The sequence below is a fragment of the Dipodomys merriami genome, unplaced genomic scaffold, assembly GCF_024711535.1.
Source record: "Dipodomys merriami isolate MVZ:Mamm:240054 unplaced genomic scaffold, mDipMer1.0.p SCAF_36, whole genome shotgun sequence".
Taxonomy (NCBI): Eukaryota; Metazoa; Chordata; class Mammalia; order Rodentia; family Heteromyidae; genus Dipodomys; species Dipodomys merriami.
Window position 1 is genome coordinate 606,885 of NW_027205159.1, and position 19,220 is coordinate 626,104.

General features: G+C 39.0%; 1 protein-coding gene across 3 annotated transcripts in view; it reads left to right on the plus strand.

The window, feature by feature from the left end:
• The window catches only part of Vwa3b (von Willebrand factor A domain containing 3B), a 174,464-nt gene that overhangs the window by 58,669 nt on the left and 96,575 nt on the right, over window positions 1–19,220 (plus strand). For all 3 annotated transcript variants that reach the window (XR_011365209.1, XM_069988478.1, XM_069988477.1), the window contains exons 9-12: window positions 1,430–1,626; window positions 8,313–8,467; window positions 13,448–13,586; window positions 17,173–17,304. Coding sequence is in view for 2 of the 3 variants with exons in the window: in XM_069988478.1 (XP_069844579.1) it covers window positions 1,430–1,626; window positions 8,313–8,467; window positions 13,448–13,586; window positions 17,173–17,304 (623 nt within the window). In the remaining variant the exon portion in view is untranslated. The remainder of the gene's footprint in view (window positions 1–1,429; window positions 1,627–8,312; window positions 8,468–13,447; window positions 13,587–17,172; window positions 17,305–19,220) is intronic.

A 19,220-nucleotide genomic window follows, 5' to 3' on the forward strand; every position in this document is an offset into this window, starting at 1 on the left:
AAAATATGTGGAAAAATGGCATATGTGCTGAATATATATATAGACTCAATGATTCTGTCATCATCCCCTAAATGGTACAATAGCAATCACTTACATAATAGTTATACTGTATAGATATTTTAAGCCATCTGCAGATGATTTAAAGTGTATGAGAAAATCAAGTAGGTTATATTCAAGGACCATAGCACAAGAACATAAGAGCCAAGCATTTTTTGGTGACGGTGGGACATCCCGCAGATAACCTGATATCTCAATACTGAGGTATGATAATTGTACAGATAATCTCTGAGTAATTGGTTATCTGAGTTATACAGTCACTTGATAACAAGATCAAAGTGAGATGTCCTTGATACATAACATCTTATATGTGCTAGATACAAATGGATGAGATGTCCTCGGGTTTCAGGCACCTGAGGTGTTGAATGAGACCTCTGGATCTATACAGAGCTGAGATCCAGGTTCTGAATAGAGATAAACTCACCAGTGGGGTAACAGGAGCTTCTACCTTCCCTCAGGCTGTGTATTCTAATTCTGTTTCCCCTTCATTACAAAGAACCTCCATGGGACATTTTTCAGATTTTTCACTTAGGACTTAGGTGCTGCTCCAGAGCTATTTTGCTCAAGGCTAGTGCTGCACCACTTGAACCATAGCTCCACTTCTGGCTTTTTTGGTGGTTCTTTGGAGATAAGGGTCTCATGGACTTTCTTGCCTGGGCTGGCTTTGAACTTTGATTCTCAGATCTCAGTCTCTTAGGAGCATAAGCCATCAATGCCTGGCCAAGGGTACAATTTTTTTTTACCTGCAAATGAAGACCCTTGCCTAAGTTCAGAGAGGTCAAATGATATGACTCCCTCAGCTTGAGTAACATGCTGAAGTCAGTAGGTGATAAAGAGTCAGGACTTGAAGTCAGAGCTTCTAACCCTAAGTTTTAATACCCTCCTGACACACAGCCTTGTTCATCATCTGGCTCCATAAGGCATGGGGCCAGTCAACTTATATAGCGGAGGAAAGGAGATGAAAAGTAACAGATTTGGGGCTGAGACGGTGGCTCAGTGGTAGAGTGCTTGCCTTGCAAGCATGAGGCCCTGGGTTCGATTCCTCAGTACCATATAAGCAGAAAAAGCCGGAAGTGGTGCTGTGGCTCAAGTGGTAGAGTGCTAGCCTTGAGCTGAAGAGCTGAGGAACAGGACCCAGGCCCAGAGTTCAGACCCCGCGACCAGCAAACCCCCCCCCCCCCCGATTCCTGCTGTACAATGCTGTGAACTAACTCTTTGCCAGGTCTACTTTTAAAAGCACCATTTCCTGAAATAAAATGTAGACTTTGTGGTCTATCAAAGAGCATGTCCCAGCTCAGTAAATATGGTTAGGTGTGTAATATGAATGACTCATGTGGTATGAATGGCTGATGATCTATGATTCCAAAAACAGGGTCAAGAGCACTGCCTGTTGAAAATGAGCCAAATGCAGAAGACACCTGGGACTCTAAGAAGTGGCTAGAGAAATATGGCTTGAAGGCCCAGAAGTTGTCATTTTATGATGTCCTGGCCGAATGTTCCTTTCGCCATGCTGATGGAGTTGTTGATATAAAAGCCAAACCAGAGGATGAATCTGTGCAGACCAGTGCGGTAGGTGAAGTGAACTCTGGTGGGGCCATGCCCATCCCATGATGCCCTAGGTGGGTGAGGCCTCAGTCAGATCAGAAGCCAAGGACAGGATCACACGAAAGGCAGCAGAAAGAGAAATCGGCGTGGGTTTTCAGACACCAAAATGCTCCTTTTACTTCCTACCCTGTTCATCCCTAAATGGTGCCTGTAGGGATGGAGATAGCATCTTGGATTTTCAGATGTCTTAGTCTGGTTTGTGTTGTTATATCAGAATACATTAAGCTGAGTTTCTTGTGTTCTTTTTTTTTTTTTTTTTTGTGCTGGCACTGGGTCTTAAACTTGGGGCCTTAGATTCCTATTCTGCTTGGCTGGCATTCTACCACTTGAAGCATGCTTCTAGTCCAGCATTTTGACAGTTAATTATAGATAGTCTGAAGGACTTTACTTCATCAGCTGGCTTTTTGAAACACAATAATCAGATCTTAGTCTTCTAAGTATCCAGGATTATAGCCATAAACCACTATTCCCCAGCTAAGCTTAGTATTTTAAAACAAAAAGAAGTTGCATGTTCCATGATCAGGTGTCCTTGTTTGCTTGACTTCGGTTAGGGTCCCTTTAATTGTCTCAAAACATGGCAGAGATGTAGGAAGGCAAATAGCTATATGCAGAAGAGGGCCAAGTGCATGGGGTGCTGCACTTTTTAACAGAGTGAGCTTCTCTCCCTCTGAGAGACCAGCATTAATCCTTCAGAGGCAGTGTTCTGATGATTTTCTATTAGGCTTCATCTCATAAAGGTTCTCCTATCTCTCAACACTGGGAACCAAGCACCTAGTACATGAACTTGGGGGAAATACTCAAAACTATCTCCAAACCATAAGCCTAGATGTAAGTGATTTATCTAAGCTATGTTAGGCCTATAGAAATTCAGACATTGCGAATCCCTGAATTATTCATCATTATGTAAAAAGAGGCTTTTTGTTCCCCCATGTTGAATGGAAGAGAGAAACTGCTGATGATTATGCCAGAAGCAGGTATTTCTGTGGTCCTCTTGAACTTCCACTAGCTTAAAAGATTCCAGTGACCACCTGCTAGCATATAAAAGTTCCCAGTAAATATAAAATTAGGTTCTCTAAAGGGTTAGAACAGCAGATGAATGTGTACTAAAAACTTTGAAAGCTGTAGTTCCATTGAGCTAAATAGGTCTTATGGGAATATAGCTTGTTCTGCAGCTTGGCTCTGGGTCCCAAGGAGAAGATAATGTTCAATCACAATATTTTCCAAATTTTAGTATAGTGAGATGGTGCCTAAGGATTTATATCAATAAAGTCTTACTCCATTTCATGCTGCTGTAACAAATAGCTAAACCTAGGGATTGATTAGAGATGAGGCTGATTTGCTTATAGTTCAGGAGGTCAAAAGCATAGTACAAGCATCTATTCAACTTCTAGTGGGGCTTTATGTTCTGTCAACTCAGAGCAGAAAATCAGAAGAAAGTGGAACATTGTGTGTGTGAGAGAGACAGATGTGCTTTGTAACACCCACTCTTGGAGTAACTAATCCAGTTCTGAGAAACCTAATTCATGCCTGCAAGGAAAACTTCAATCTCTTTTAAAAGTCCCACCTCCCAACAGCACCATTTAGTGACCAAACCTGAACATGGTGGGAAGAAAACAGCAAATAACAATCCTCATGTGGTTCCAAAGGTGCTGGTCCAGGGGCTGCACTTTAAAATGCCCAGGTGTAGAATAGGGGAAAAAAGAGAGTAATGGCAGGTGAATATGATCAAATGAATTATATGTACATATATGTATAATACATATGAGAATGTCTTAATGGAACTTATTATTTGTATGACTAATAAAGTCTTAGAAAAAAACCACAAGACTTAGAATAAAAAATCTTAGAAGTATGGAAAGACTAAGCACTGTCATTATACAAAAGAGAAAGTCAAGATAAAATGAGTATTCTAGATTTATAAAAGGAAAGTTCTGTTATGAGGTGGTAAGATCCTAGCTATGCACTGTGATATAAGAGCAAAGTATAAGTCACAGAACCATCCTCTGAAGCCCTGTGGGACAGAAAGAGAAGGCCCTTAGCAGATAGTGTCACTTGATACATTCTTGAAAGCTCTGGTTCAGTGTCAAGATCATTACTAAGAGGAGAAAGTCCAGTGTCTCTGGCACAGGCTTATGATGGCTAACCACTGAGTTCCCCAGGCTCTCCCTCCCCAGGAGGGCTTTTCCCTTTGGGACCACTTTAGCCATGCCATGTTGTGTTCTTGCTTCTTACAAACGTGTATTTACAATGAACTGCAGAGGAAATGCAGAAACTTAATTAGAAAAATGCAGAACTGACGTAAGGCTTGTTTCCTGGCGTATCCTGGGAGGCAGAGCAATTGCTGCAGTGCAGGGAAATCTCATGAGTTTCATCCCTCCCAGCAGTATTCTAGTTTTGTAGACATTATTTAGTAATGTTCAGGAAGTCATGCATAACTATACTTTCATTTTAGCTGCATTAAACCACATTTTCTTTAGATCCTGGATATTTGAAGATATAAGCCTTGTTGATTTGGACATAATTTAGTGGGAGCTTGTGATTTGGAGGCAGGCTTAGGACTACTTTCTACTGCTGGGTTCTTCTTCATTGTTTTTAAGCAATATCAAATAGAATTTTATAAGGCCATTTTGAAGAATCTGGCTTATAAAAGAGAATTTTACCTCAGATTTCTTCTGTTAATAATAATATGGTAAAGGTTGAGAATTAGTATACAAATATCTTCTTTCATAAATATATATTTATATAAATATATATTTATATATATAAATATATATGAAATATGTATTTATGACTAAAGCTCTAGAACTGGATTTAACATCAAATTTTCAATGTATATAAACTACAGAGAAAGTTCAGCTGTGAAATAGGTAGGTTGTTTAGGGTTTCCCCAGGTTCCTACTGGGCTGGATCACCTATCCACCTCCCAAAAAAGTGTTTATATAAAAACTGGCTTGTAGTTGGGCGCCAGTGGCTCATAGCTATACATATCCTAGTTATTCAGAAGGCTAAGATCTGAGAATTGAGTTTCAATGCCAGCCCAGGAAGACGAATCCTTGATATTCTTATCTCTAATCAGCAAAAAGCCAGAAATGGAGGCATGGCTCAAGTGGTAGAGCACTAGCTGTGAACAGAAAAGGCTGAGTGAAAAAAAAAACTGAATGAGAGCATGAGGTCAAGAGTTCAAGCCCTGGCTTGCACTCAGTTGAACTCAGTACTTGAAAGTTCAAGTTTTGGCTAAACAACAAAAAATGGCTTATAGGTACAGTGCTTACACTGAGAAATAAATGACTACAAAGCCCTTGCTATATTGTGTTTGGGGATAGATGAATGTAAGTGGGAATACTTTTCTCTATGAGCCTGGTGGCTGTTTTTTTATAATAACTATAACAAAGTTAAACATGCTGTTTGAGCAGAGCCTGGAACTCAGGAGAGGCCCACAGCTGCTACCTTTGCTGTATGACATTGTGAGTAAAGAATTAGCATTTATAGAGTGCTTTTGTGCTTTATACACAGGGTGAATATTTGTGTTGTCATTTTCACTCCAGAGAAAACAGATCACCAGGTCTCTGAGAGGTTAGGTTACTCCAGATGGATCTGGAGGCAGGGCATGTGGGGGTGAGGGGCAGGCAGGGGGCGGGGTGGGGGGTGGGTTGGGAGACAAGGGAGGCTATAAGTTTGAATGGGGTCCACTGGGTGTTTACACTCTAATCCCATTCTGATGTGTTGATGTCCAACAACCTGCCTCCACTCGGTTTTTATGGTCTGATATTTTCCTCTTGGTGGTACCAAGGCACACATGGAAAATGAAATGTAAGGGCAGAGAAATAGGTGGTAAAGACACATTTGTGTAACAAGGGGAAACAAGATATGTTTCTGCTTCCATCTTTGAAGTGGGCTCCTTGCTTCCCTGTGCTGCTGCTTGGCCATTCTCCTTGCTTCATTCCACTCACTTCACATTTGTGTGGCTCTCTCCTACTAACCCCAGCTTTCTCCAATCAGTCCTTGAAAGATGACAGCTCTGCCTTGCTCTCACTAGTCCTAGCACCTGCTTTAACTCTTAGTGATGCTCTGCAGCACTCTTTCATTTCTTTTCCTTCCTCTTTCCTTTCCTTTTTTTTTGTGCTGGTATTGGGGCTTGAACTCCAGGACCTTGTGCTTTTGCTTAGCTTTTTTGCTCAAGGCTGACACACTATCATTTGAGCCATAACTCTACTTCTGCTTTTTTTTTTTTTTTTTTTTTTTTTTACTAGTTAGTTGGAGATAAGAGTCAGATTTATCTGCCCCAACTGGCTTTGAACAGGGATCCTCAGATCTCACATCCTCCTGAGTAGATAGGATTACAGGTATGAATCACTGGTACCCAGCAGCTTTCCATTTCTTTTACCCCTGAAATCCAGAGCAAGTTCAATAACTTGCTCTTCTCCATCACTACCATCCCTTCCCTTGACCTTGTCATTACAAAGACAGTATAAACATAACCCACACAATCAGTTTAACATCCCATTCTGGCCATTTTTTTTTCTAGAGCATTTCCTCTACTTTCTTGATTCTACCAAACTGTCACCCCCACTGGGATATACAAGTTATCATTTCCCTTTTCTCTGTCCATTCCATTTATCTGTCCCTCCTGTTTATCCTCAAATAAGTTCCCTTTCAGATTATTTACACTTATCTGGTACATCTCCCCCCTCAGTTAAATCCAGCTTCTGCCTTTTTGGTGTAGGTCTAGGCAGTAGACTGCACTGGAGAAATCAGAATTACCATGAGCCACTGTGCCTAGCTTCATTTTAAATTCATGCCCTCAACTTGTGCCTTTTCAGTGTCTATCCACTTCTCACTGTTTCTGCTGCAACTCCTAGTCCATGCAATTGAGCTCCTGACCACTTCTACTCTTGTCTTTCAGCATTCTATTCTTGATAGAATCACCAGGGTTATCTAGTAAAATCACAAATTAGATGCATAACTTCTCTTGGAAAGGCCCTTAGATGGTTTTTTTCACTCAGAAAAAGCCAGAAGCATTGCCATTGGCTGTTGGGTTTTATAGGGTCTGCCTCTTGGTTCCCAAACTTGCATTTTTTCTTTCTTCATCTCACTCTTTCTTTCCTGGATTACTCAATTTTTGGATGTACCAGACTAAAATTCTACAAACATATCAGCTCTCTTAGCTCAGGGATTTTGTACTTCTGTGTCCTCTAACTTCCTCCAGACTGTGTATAACCATACCTGCTTCTTCTCACTGTCTCTGTGAGATGGTGAAAAATCTAAAATTTCATTTAAACTAACTCACAGTCCCAACAAAATTCAAGTGCCAGGAACTGGCACCTGAAAAGTTAAGAGAAGTGGAGGTTAGAGCAATGAAGGAAGGAGGGTGGGGAGAATGGCAGTTATAATATTTAATGCATATCCTATGAAACTGAGAAATTTGAGGGAAGACAATGGGTTGGGGGGTCAGGAGAGAATGATGAAAGAGATGACATAGACCAAGATGTACTGTACTTGCAAACTGATTTGTTGAATGGTAACTCCTTTGAACAACTACTTAAAATAATAGAAATACAATTTTTAAAAAGTTTAAGAGAATAAAATAAAATCTCTTCTAACTTTTAATTGGTCCTCGGCCCCCTGTTCTTTTTTTTCAATTTTTTAAAAAATTTTACTTATTTTTTATTGTGAAAATACTGTACAGAGGGGTTACAATTAGATGGACAAAATAATGAGTATCCCCCCCCGCCCCTCGGCCCCCTGTTCTATCCACTTCCAGAGTTCTTCTCAGCCTTATTCTTCTCCATAGTGTTTGTCATTATCCTACATACTTACTCTCTTTCTCTCCCTTCCTTCCTTTCTTCTTTCTTTCTCTCTTTCTTTTCTTTTTCTTTTTTCTTTTTTTTCTTTTTGGATCCAGTCATGAACTCTGGGCCTGGGTGCTGTCCCTCAGCTCTTCAGCTCAAGGCTAGCGCTCTACCACTTGAGCCACAGCGCCACTTCCGGGTTTTTTCTTTTTGCTTATGTGGTGCTGAGGAATCGAACCCAGGGCCTCATGCATGCAAGGCAAGTGCTCTCCCACTGAGCCACCTTCCCAGCTTTTTTTTTTTTGGGGGGGGGGGTCCGGTTGTGGGGCCTGAACTCTGGGCCTGGGCGCTGTCCCTCAGCTCTTCAGCTCAAGGCTAGCACTCTACCACTTGAGCCACAGCGCCACTTCCAGCTTTTTTCTTATGTGGTGCTGAGGAATCGAACCCAGGGCCTCGAGCATGCAAGGCAAGTGCTCTACCACTGAGCCACCTTCCCAGCCCGTCTTTCTATCTTTTTTCCTTCCTTCCTTCCTTCCTTCCTTCCTTCCTTCCTTCCTTCCTTCCTTCCTTCCTTCCTTCCTTCCTTCCTTGTCTGTCTCCCTTCTGCTAGAATCACTAGCTTTTCTAAGAATTCACCAAGGACTAAGATGAAATCACGCCTGCCTTTCTGATGACATCTAGCACAGGGATAGATGTGGAGCAGGTACCAGAGCATATTTAATGGAACTTAGACTTGAATGATGTTACAGTGGGGATGTGTGCTCAGAGCTGCTGTAAGTAAGGCAAACATAGAAATCCCATTTGAGTCCTTTTCTTTCTTTGAATGGTTTCTTGATAGCCTCTGTCCTTTGTTTTCCTTAGGAGTCCCAGAAGAAGACAGTCCATGCAAAATACTGCAGCAAGTTTATGCACTCTTCCTGGAAAGATGGAAGTTTGGTACATGTCAACATTACCAAGGAAAAGTGCAAGTGGTACAGTGAGAGAATTCATACAGTCATGGGTGAGATCCAAAGGAGGTTGGTATATTCACAGGCAGGTACAAGTGGTCTAATCTTTCTTTAAACAGAAATCTGTGTGATTTCTTGGTAAAAGCTTAACTAAGAGAAATGATCAAAAGTAGCTTTATGTCATCCCTGTCTACCCTGTTGGGTCCTGAAAATCTAATCTGTTCAAGAGTCTGGAATACTAATGCTGGACTCTTGGTGTCAGCCCCATGAAGATGATAGGCATCAACACCTTTACCTTCCAGGTGCCAAGGGAACGTTTTAGGTCATAAAGAGCAAATTCATTTAGAGGTGTGGACTCTGAAGTCAATTAGAACCTCCAATCTCAGCTCTGCTTGCTGTAGGACCCTAGACACTTACTTCATATCTTTGTGCATCCATCCTCATTTAGAATGTGGGCATAATAATGCCATTTGTAAATTTATTCTAGAGAGTAGATCAGATACTAAATATAGTGATTTATTAATAGTCTTCAATAACCATTTGAAAATTGAAGCTCCCTCCACCCTCTTGTGATTTCTGTTATAAACCCACTGGTTACAAACACTCACTCATCTTGCCTAGTGTTTATTCACAGAGCCTAGCCTTTCAAAACCCAGGCAGTGATGGATTTCTCTCTCTCTCTCTCTTTCTCTCTCTCTCTCTCTCTCTCTCTCTCTCTCTCTCTCTCTCTCTCTCTCTCTCTCTCTCTCTCTCTCTCTGTGTGTGTGTGTGTGTGTGTGTGTGTGTGTGTGTGTGTGTGTTGATATTGGGGCTTGAATTTGGTGCCTGAGCACTGTCCTTTAGCTTTTTTGCTCAAGCAAGACTGGTGCTCTGTCACTTGACCCATAGCTCCACTTCTGGCTTTTTGGTGGTTAATTGGAGATAAAAAGTCACAGATTTTCCTGCCTGGACTGGCTTTGGACTGTGAGTAGCTAAAATTACAGGCCTGAGCCCCGGCACCCGGTATTGATGGATTACTCTTAACACGCAATCCCTGAGTCTAGAGTTTCCTCTGCTCTGGTTTTAGAGCTGACTTTCTGGGAAGAGTAGTGTGGATTTCTGATCTGGGAGGAACATAAGGCTTTGAAAGCAGAACTTCACCTGCTAGCCACTGGGTCCCTTTGTTCTTTAGTCGAGGATTATCAGAAGTATTCTTTTCTATTTTCCGGAAGACTTTGGTTATCAGCTCTTCCTCATATACTTGGTAGAATATGCTATTGGAACCATCTAAATCTGGAGTTCTCTTTGTGGAAATGTTTTTAACCATAGATTCAATTTATTTTTTGTTATTGATTATTTAGCTCACCTTTAATTTTCTAATAAGACTGGCCAGAAGTTATCTTCTTTATTGGTCTTCTAAAAATATATAATATGTATATAGATATATAGGTATACATATATATATGAATGTATGCATATCTATATATACACATGCACAGTTTCTTTGCCAATGAAGTTTACTTTTAACTTTTATTGTTTCCTTCTCCTTATTTTGTTTTAAAATTTCTTAAGGTGGATGCTTAGGTCACTTGAGATATTTTTCCCTTCATAATACAAGCTTATAATTTTATAAATTTCCTTCTGAGTATTTCTTTAACTGACTCCTATACATCTTGGCATGCTTTATTTCATTTGCAGTCATTTCAGAATATTTTCTAATTTCTTCTCTGACCAAAGGATTATGCAGAAATGTGTTGCTTACTTTCCAAATATTGGCAAATTTTCCTGATAGCATTTTGTTATTGATTTTTATTTTAATTTCATCATGAACAGAGAAATACCATATTACTTTGATTCTTATAAATGTATTAGAACCTGCTTTGTGTCCCAGAATATGAAAAAAAACTGCTTTTGGGGGGTAGGATGTACTGTACATATCGCATAGTCTGAGCTGGTTTGTAGTGTTCATCTTTTATATTGTTACTGATTTTCTCTTTAATTGTTCTATAAATTATTGCAAAACAGTATTGAAATCTTCAACTATAGCTTTGTGTCCAATTCTCCTTTCAACTCTATCCATTTTTTCTTTATCTATTAGAAGTTCTGCTAGTAGATTCATGTACATTTAGGACTGGTATGCTCTCAGCTTCTACATAATTATGAAATCTTCCTTTTAATCTCTGGTAATATTTCTTCTTACAAAATGTGCTTTGTCTTATGTCAGCCTAGCTACTCCAGCTTCCTGCTGGTTCTTGTCTATGTGGTTTGTCTTTTTCCTGCCTTTTACCTTCCCATAGCTGTGTCTTATACTTAACTAGGTTTCTTATTTTTAAATACCATCTAGTAATATTTCCTTTTTAATTAGAATATTGTAATTGTTTACATTTAATGTGATTATTGATTTGGTTGGATTTATTTGTTTTTCTATTTGTTCCGTGTGTTCTCTGTTCCCTTCTTACTTTTTTGGTTTCTTTGATTTTTATAATTCCATCTATCTCTATAATATTAATCTACCTCTTTGATATGTTTGGCTTTGATGGCTATGTCACTTCTTTAGCATGTATAATATACAGTTTTGAATTATCCTATCAGAATTATCTTCACATACTATTGTAGCTCTTTAGGTAGAAGAATAGTACAATTTCCATTTCTCCTTTCTGTCTTTTCTACTGCTATCCTGCAGTTCTACACATGCTATAGACCCCACAATATATTTTAGTCTATGGTCTTAGAATTTAGGTTAAAATTAGCATAAATATATTTACTCACATACTTGGTATTTTTGTTCTCTTCATTCCTTTGTATGGATCCACATTTCCATTTGGCATTGTTTTCTTATAGTGGAAGTCTGTGTATGATTAATTGTATTAGCTGTTTTAGTTTGCAGATAGTTTGAAAGATAATTTGGCTAAGGATTGAATTCTGGTTTTAGGTTTTTTATATTTTGTTTTAAAAATCTTTCTGTAATGTCTTCTTCCTGGCGTGGCATACATGAATTATGAACAGAGAGCTCTTGTTATTCTTAAGTTGGCTCCTCTGCATGTGAATATATTTTTCTGTCTCTGGTTATTTTTAATTTTTTTCTTTATTACTGGATTTCATCAGTTTTATTATGCTGCACCTTGGAGTAATTTCTTCATTTTTCTTCCTGTTGAATTCTTTGACCTCTAAGATCTGTAGTACATTGTTTTACCCATACCTTTTGCCCATATCTTTTCAAATACTTTTTCTGTTTCCCCATTTCTTTTCCTATATAGACTCTAATTGCACCTATTTTACACTTCTTAATATAATCCCAGGAACCAGTTATTTGCTTTTTTTTTTTTTTTTTTACTTTTTTCTGTCTTGTTTTTAATTATTTCTTACTACTATGTCTTTTTAAAATGTTTCTGGCTGGGTGCTGATGGCTCATGCCTGTAATCCTAGCTACTCAGGAAGCTGAGATCTGAGGATCTTGGTTCAGAGCCAGCCAGGGCAGGAAAGCCTGTGAGACTCTTATCTCCAATAAACCACTCAGAAAACCAGAAGTGGTGCTGTGGCTCAAGTGGTAGAGCGCTAGCCTTGAGCTGAAGAGCGCAGGACAATGCCCAGAGGTCAAGCCCCATGACTGACAAAAAAGAAAAAGTTCCTGATCTTTTCCTAATGCCTAATTTATTGCTAACACTGTGCAGTGCATTTCTTACCAGGTCCTATATTTGTCTAGAAATTCTATGTGGCTCTTTTCTTGTATTGTCCATTTGTCTTTTTATTCTGTTCATACTTCCCGAACATAAGGATCGCATTTGTAATAACAAACTCCCCTTTGGGAATTTTTTTTTTTTTTGGGTCCGGTCGTGGGGCCTGAACTCTGGGCCTGGGCGCTGTCCCTCAGCTCTTCAGCTCAAGGCTAGCGCTCTACCACTTGAGCCACAGCGCCACTTCCGGCTTTTTTCCTTTTGCTTATGTGGTGCTAAGGAATCGAACCCAGGGCCTTGAGCATGCAAGGCAAGTGCTCTACCACTAAGCCACCTTCCCAGCCCCCTTTGGGAATTTTTTAAGTCACATTATCCTAGGTCCTTTATTCTAGGGTGATATAGTTCTAGTGCAAAGGTAAATACATTTGTGAAGACTCATAATCATTATGTACCTATTAAGGATATTTCTCACTCTAACTGGTTGTAAAAATGAGTTATTCCAGCCTGTGTTACCTCTGAGATGTTGGTCCACCTGCTTCCTTCGGGAAGTTGTTCCCTGACCTTTATAGTTTCTTTACACATGCCTTGATCATCACTTAGGCAAAATCTCAAGGGCACTTTTCTGCAGATCTCTAGAGTGTCTCTTGTATTTTTTTCTTTCTCTTCTGCCCTTCCCTTCCTTTCCCTTTCCCTCTTTTTCTTTTCCCTTTCCTTTCCCCTCATATTCTACTTGCTCTTTTTTCCTCCCTTTGCTTTCCTTCATTTCCCCTCCCCTTCCCTTCCTTTCTGTGAAGTAACCACCTCTTCAGTTGCCTGGGACTTGATATATTCTAGCAAAATGATTTGTCTATGTTCTCCCAGACTCCACTCCCCAGACTTCATCTACAGCCTGGAATGTCATTGTACCCTGTGGCAGGCATTTGACTGCAAGCCTCAGCAGCAGCCTGCTCACACAAGCACCTGGTACTTGGTTGTTTCATATCCTGTGGCTGTTCATTGTGGTCCACAATTCCACTATAGCTTTTGGATTATGCTGGCTCCATTAATTTGACTGCACTCATCAGGTCTGAAGTCATAGCTGAGGGTTTCAACATAGCAGATGACAAATAATTTATTTTAGGCTGTAGCACCCATATTGAATTTATCTTTTTACAATATTGGTTTTCTTAGTTATCTTCTTCTTGAATTAATGATGTGTTAATTAATGTGAGGCTGACAAGGGAGCCAATCCTAATGGAGGATTTTCTATAGAAAAAACAAAGTGAATAATGCATTCACCAGTAGGTGAATATAAACATAGATTATAGTTCTGATCTCTGTAGATACCACTAAGTACTAAGGAAGATGATCTTGCTACACAGACAAACTATTCATTTTGAAACTTTTTCCTGCTTAGGATTAAATGGATACAAAATAGGAGTCAAAACCTCTTTGGAAAAGTACAGAAAGATTGCATTTATGTCCTTATTGATACATCTCACTCAATGAAGAACAAACTGGGCTTGGTAAAGAAAAAGATCATTCAATTTATACAGGTGAGATGAAACTGTCCCATTCATGCTCGGGACCTTTGTATCATAAGTGCATCTCCACTAGTTGTTGTGTGTAGTAGCTTTGAGCAGCATTAAAGAGCTCATAACAAAATCCAGTTAAGCCAGGCAGTGGTGGCTCACACCTGTAATCCTAGGTATTCAGGAGGCTGAGATCTGAGGATCATGATTCAAAGCCAGCCTGGACAAAAAAGTCCTATAGACTCTTCTCTCCAATAATCCACTCAAAAACTGGAAGTGGCTCTGTGGCTTTAAGTGGCAGAGCACTAGCCTTGAGCAGAAAGAGCTCAGGGACAGCACCCAGGCCCGGACTTCAAGCCCCATGACTGACAAAAAAGAAAAAGAAAGAAAGGGGGGGGGGAGGGAGAGAGGGAGGGGGGAGGGAGAGAAGGAAGAAGAAAGAAAGAAAAATAGTTAAGAAAACCCTCAAATGTCCCCTTTGCCTGTTAGAGAATTATCAGTTCTATTTGTAATCAGACCTGTCCTTTTCTCTATTGAGTCCTTTGGGTAATACACATGGGTTGCTTAAGGAAGTTTCTATATTCATTGCTTTAGTTTTTTTAATTTTTGTTTTACAGTTATATAAGTAAAGTAATGAGTACATTTCTTATCAAACATTGTTATCCCCTCCCTTGTTTTTTTTCTCCCAATTTCCCTCCCCCCACCCCTGGAAGGTGGCTTCCAGATTGTAGAGTTCATTTCCAACTTAGCATTTTGTGAATATCACTGTCATATTGGTTCACCCTTTGTCCTTTGTTTCACCATTTTGTTATTCTCTTACCCTTCCCCAAATCAGATAAATGTATATATAAAACCCAGGGTACCAGAATCAAACATAGTGACTACAGGGGATAAGCCAAAAGGAAAAAGAAAAAAAAGAAAGAATTTCATACAGTACATTATAAACAATATTATCATCATCAAAAACAACAACAAGAACAAAAATCCCTCTTGTTTCCTTATCTTGGAGTTTGTTTTGATTAACATCATTTTATATGGTCATATGAACATAGCTGTTGAGCTGTTGTGATCCTCTGCTAGGACTGTCCTACACGTATACTAATTGTTACAAATGAGGGAAATCATGGAGCCTATGTTTCTTTGGGTCTGGCTCACTTCACTTAATATGATTTTTCCATGTCTTCCCACTTCCTCTTGAGTGGCGTGATATCATTGTCCCTGATGGAAACATAGAATTCCATTGTGTATATATACTACATTTTCTTGATCCATTCATCTGCTGAAGGGTATCTGGGTTGGTTCTATATCTTAGGTAAATAATGCTGCAATGAATATAGTTGTGCTGGTACCTTTAGTATGGACTTGTTTGTGATCATTTGGGTAAATGCCCAAGAGTGGGATTGCTGGATCATAGGGTAGTTCTATGTTTAGTCTTTTGAGGAACCTCCATACTGCTTTCCAGAGTGGTTGAACCAGTTTACATTCCTGCCAGCAGTGTAGTAGTGTTCCCTTTTGCCCACATCCCTGCCAGCATCTACTATTATTTGTTTTCTTGATAATAGCCATTCTAACTGGGATGAGGTAGAATCTCAATGTGGTTTTGATTTGCATTTCTTTTATGGCCAGAGATGTTGAACATTTCTTCATGTGTCTATCAGCTATTCTTATTTCCTCTCCAGAAAAGTCTCTTTTTAATTCTTTAGACCACTTATTAATGGGGTGGTTGTTTCTTTGAGGATTTGTTTTGGGGGAGGGTTTAATTTTTTGAGTGCTAGATATATTTTTGCTATAAGGCCCTTGTCTGACATATAGCTAATGAAGATCTTCTCCCAATCTGTGAGTTTTCTATTTATCTTGCTAGCTATGTCCTTTGCCATGAATTAGAGTGAAAACACCTATCTTTGTATGGAATCAACCCAAATGCCCCTCAGTAGATGAGTGGATCAAGAAAATGTGATACATATATACAATGGAAGTCTATGCTTCCATCAGAAAGAATAACACCACCCCCCATTTGTTAGGAAATGGAAAGACTTGGAAAAAATCATTTTAAATGAAGTTACCCAGTTCCAAAGAAATTTAGGTCCCATGGGTTCCCTTATTTGTAATAATTAGTATACATATAGGATAATCTTATCAGATGAGCTGAAAAGCTCAAAAACCATGTACAAATGATGATATAAGATGATGCTAAGTGAAAGGAAGAGGTCTGTCTTTATTGTTTGAAATGTATCGTGTTATTGTTTGTTGTTGTCATATCCCCTGTCTTCACTGTACTCAATTTTGATATCCTGCATCTTGTATATACATATGTCTAATCTGGGGAGGAGAAGGGGAATAACAAAACACTGAAACAAGGACACAGAATGACCCATTGCAACTAAGATACCCACAGGACAGTATATTGGAAACAAACTTAAGAACATGGGGCAGTGGGGGGGGGGATAGGAGTGTGGGAGGTGAAGGAGGGAAGGGATAGTGGGACAAGAACAAGGAAGGAAAGAGCTAACAATGAGCAACAAGTAATGTACTCATTGCCTTACTCATGTAACTGTAACCCCTCTGTACAACATCTTAACATTAAAAAATTTAAAATTGTAAAAGAAAAAAAACCCACCTATCTTTGATTGTGAACTTCCAAAGTCTGTGCAATTACAGGGCTCTGGGATTAGTGCTTATCTTAAAATTGTATTCTGTTGTGGAATTGGATGTGCTTTCATTTCCAAATAAAGAGAGATAGAGTGAAAATGTCTATCTTTGATTGTGAACCTCCAAAGTCTGTGCAACTACAGGGCTTTGGGTTGGTCATTGCTTTAGTTTTTTTGTATCCTGAAATCTGCGAAATACTGAAACCTCCATTGATTTACAGAAATTCATTATCTTGGCATTATTCTGGTAATTTTCAATGTATTTTGGGGAAACTGTATGAACTGGCCCAGTATTTGTTGCGTAGAGAATTGTAGGCTAATGAATAGAGGCTCCTAGTTCTTATCCTCCTTGGCTGCCTCTCAGTTGTATGCTCAGCCTAGGTTGCTTTTGCTTCCTGATTCTAGTTTTCACACCTTTATGTGGGTCTTACATACTATTGTGAGTCCTTTGTACTAATAGAAGTTTTAACCACTGGAACAATAGGGGAAAATGTTTGAAAAGTATAAAATACAGTTTTTAATTTGACCTCCATAGGAAAGAAATAGACAGAAGGCAGGTGAATAGTTCAGTAACTAAATAATAACCTTATTCTACAGATGGTTACCCAAATGATATTTTAAATTTCCTTTCTTTAAGTATATTATACCTAGTGTGCTTTACATATTTTTAATGTCAGAATTAAAATCTAATTATATATGGAGAAATATACATTGATATAATATATATTCATATACACAACTATAAAGGGCTTGACATACAAACTGTATGTCAAGTATGTATACAAACTGCAATTTTTACTGAAATGTCTTTTTACTAGGATCAATTTGTTTTACTGAATGTAATTTTTAGCTTCTAAAACTAAAAATACATTACTTTAGTGATTGTATCAAACTATGAACTATGCCTAAGATTTTCTTACAATTGAGTGGTTTTATGGTTAAATAATAATTGTCTCTTACAGGAACAGCTGAAATATAAAAGTAAATTCAATTTTGTGACATTTGATGCTCAGGCAGTTGCTTGGCGGGAAAAACTTGCTGAAATCAATGAAAGTAATTTGGAAAAGGCTCAGTCGTGGATTAGAGGCATTCAGGTAAAATGGAAAATAAAATGGAAAATAAAAAAGTGTGAATTTCTTACCTGTGTACAGGATAAAATTTCCTTTTTTTCCCCCCAGGGCTAAGGACCAGACTCAGGGCTTTGCACTGGCAAGTGCAAGGATAAAAATTTTTGAGAACTATATTGAGCTCCAAGGAGAGCGGTAGCTTTTCACAGACATTGATTTTGTTTATACTAACATAATCTCATTAGTCAATACCTTAAAATTTAGATAAACCTTTGTTCACAGCACACTATCCCTAATTATCCATGGGATATTAGTTCTAGGACCACCACCTCCAGATATCGAAATCTGCAGATGCTCAAGTTTCTTATGTAAAGTGGTCTGGTATTAGCATAGCACCTGAACACAGACTCGGTATATTTCAGACCACCTCTAGATTACCTGTAATACTTAGTGCATATAAGGCTTACATGTTCAATCCTTATAGACACATTCCTCCTCCTCCTTCTTCCTTCTTTTTCTGTCTATCATTCTGCCTCTGTGTCCATCTCTCTCTCTTTGTCCACCTGTCTGTCTGTCTGTCTGTCTCTCTCTCTCTCCCTCTGTCTCTCTCTCTCTCTCTCTCCCCCTCCCTCCCTCCCTCTCCCCCACCATCTCCCTCTCCTCCCTCTCTCCCCCACCCTCACTCCCTCTCTACATTTGTCCTTTTGTCTTCTTTGGCAATACTGAAATCAGGGCCTTGCACTTGTTAGACATGTTCTCTAACACTTGAGCCATGTTCCCAGCCCACTATTTAAAAAAACAACAACTGTATTTATGCTTTTTCAGTTCTTATTGATTGAGTTTGCAGATGTAGAACCCACAGACATGGAGAGCTGACTTCATTTCCTAATCTTACCTTTGCTAAGTCTCAGACACTTAATGAAAACAGACTTTAACATGTAATATTTTTGTACCCATACATTCCTATTTGTCCTATCTGACATTTCCTTATTGTTTCAAAAGACTTATTCTTTATTTTCTCTTTGTTTTTTTTTTTATTTGTGTGCCAGGACTGGGGCTTAAACTTAGGGCTTGGATGCTATCCTAAGCTTTTTTACTTGAGGCTGTTAATGCTACCATTTGAGTCACAGCTCTATTTCCAGCTTTTTGGAGGTCAATTGGAGATAAGAATCTTAAAAACATTTCTTCCTGGGCTGGCTTTGAAACCAGATCTTCAGATCTCAGCCAACTAAGTAGCTAGGATTACAGGTGTGAGCCTCTGGCACCTGGCTAAAAGATCTTTTCTTAACTATAATTTTGTTCAGAAGTACTGAGCCTATAGAGACAAACAGTACAGGCTGAAATTTAGGTCAGAAAGCAAGAAAAAAGGACAGCAGGGTATAGTGTAGGTATTGTAGGTATAGTATAGGTATAGGTAGAATCATTTCCCAGGCTGAATTTTACTTAGAGACAATTAATGCTGTTGTTCTTTCACTCATACAGACCATTGGAAAGTATTTTCTCTTGCCTTGAACTTGTCTTAATTTTAAAACTTCTCCAGAGTCATATGGCATTCCAGATATTTGAAAGACAGTAAAATTGAAATAAAATTGGTAAAAAGCCAAATATAGATACTGAAATAGAACAGAAACATCTTTAAAATAGCTTAGTGCCCGAGTTAGAGTCCTAGATTTGACAGGAAGTCACAGATGGGCATCAGCACATCTCCCTGAATATTCACCAATGTGGAGCCTGATTTGGGCATCCTTGGAATTTTTTTTTTCTAGTACTGGGGTTTGAACCAAGGGCTCAGCTGGTGCTCAATCACTTGAGGCATACTTCTAGGCTGGCTTTTTATTGATTGTTTTGGAAATGGATTCTCATGGACTTTTCTGCATTGGCTGTTTTTGAATTGTGATCCTCTAGACCTCAGCCATCTGAGCAGCTGGGAAAACATACCTCCT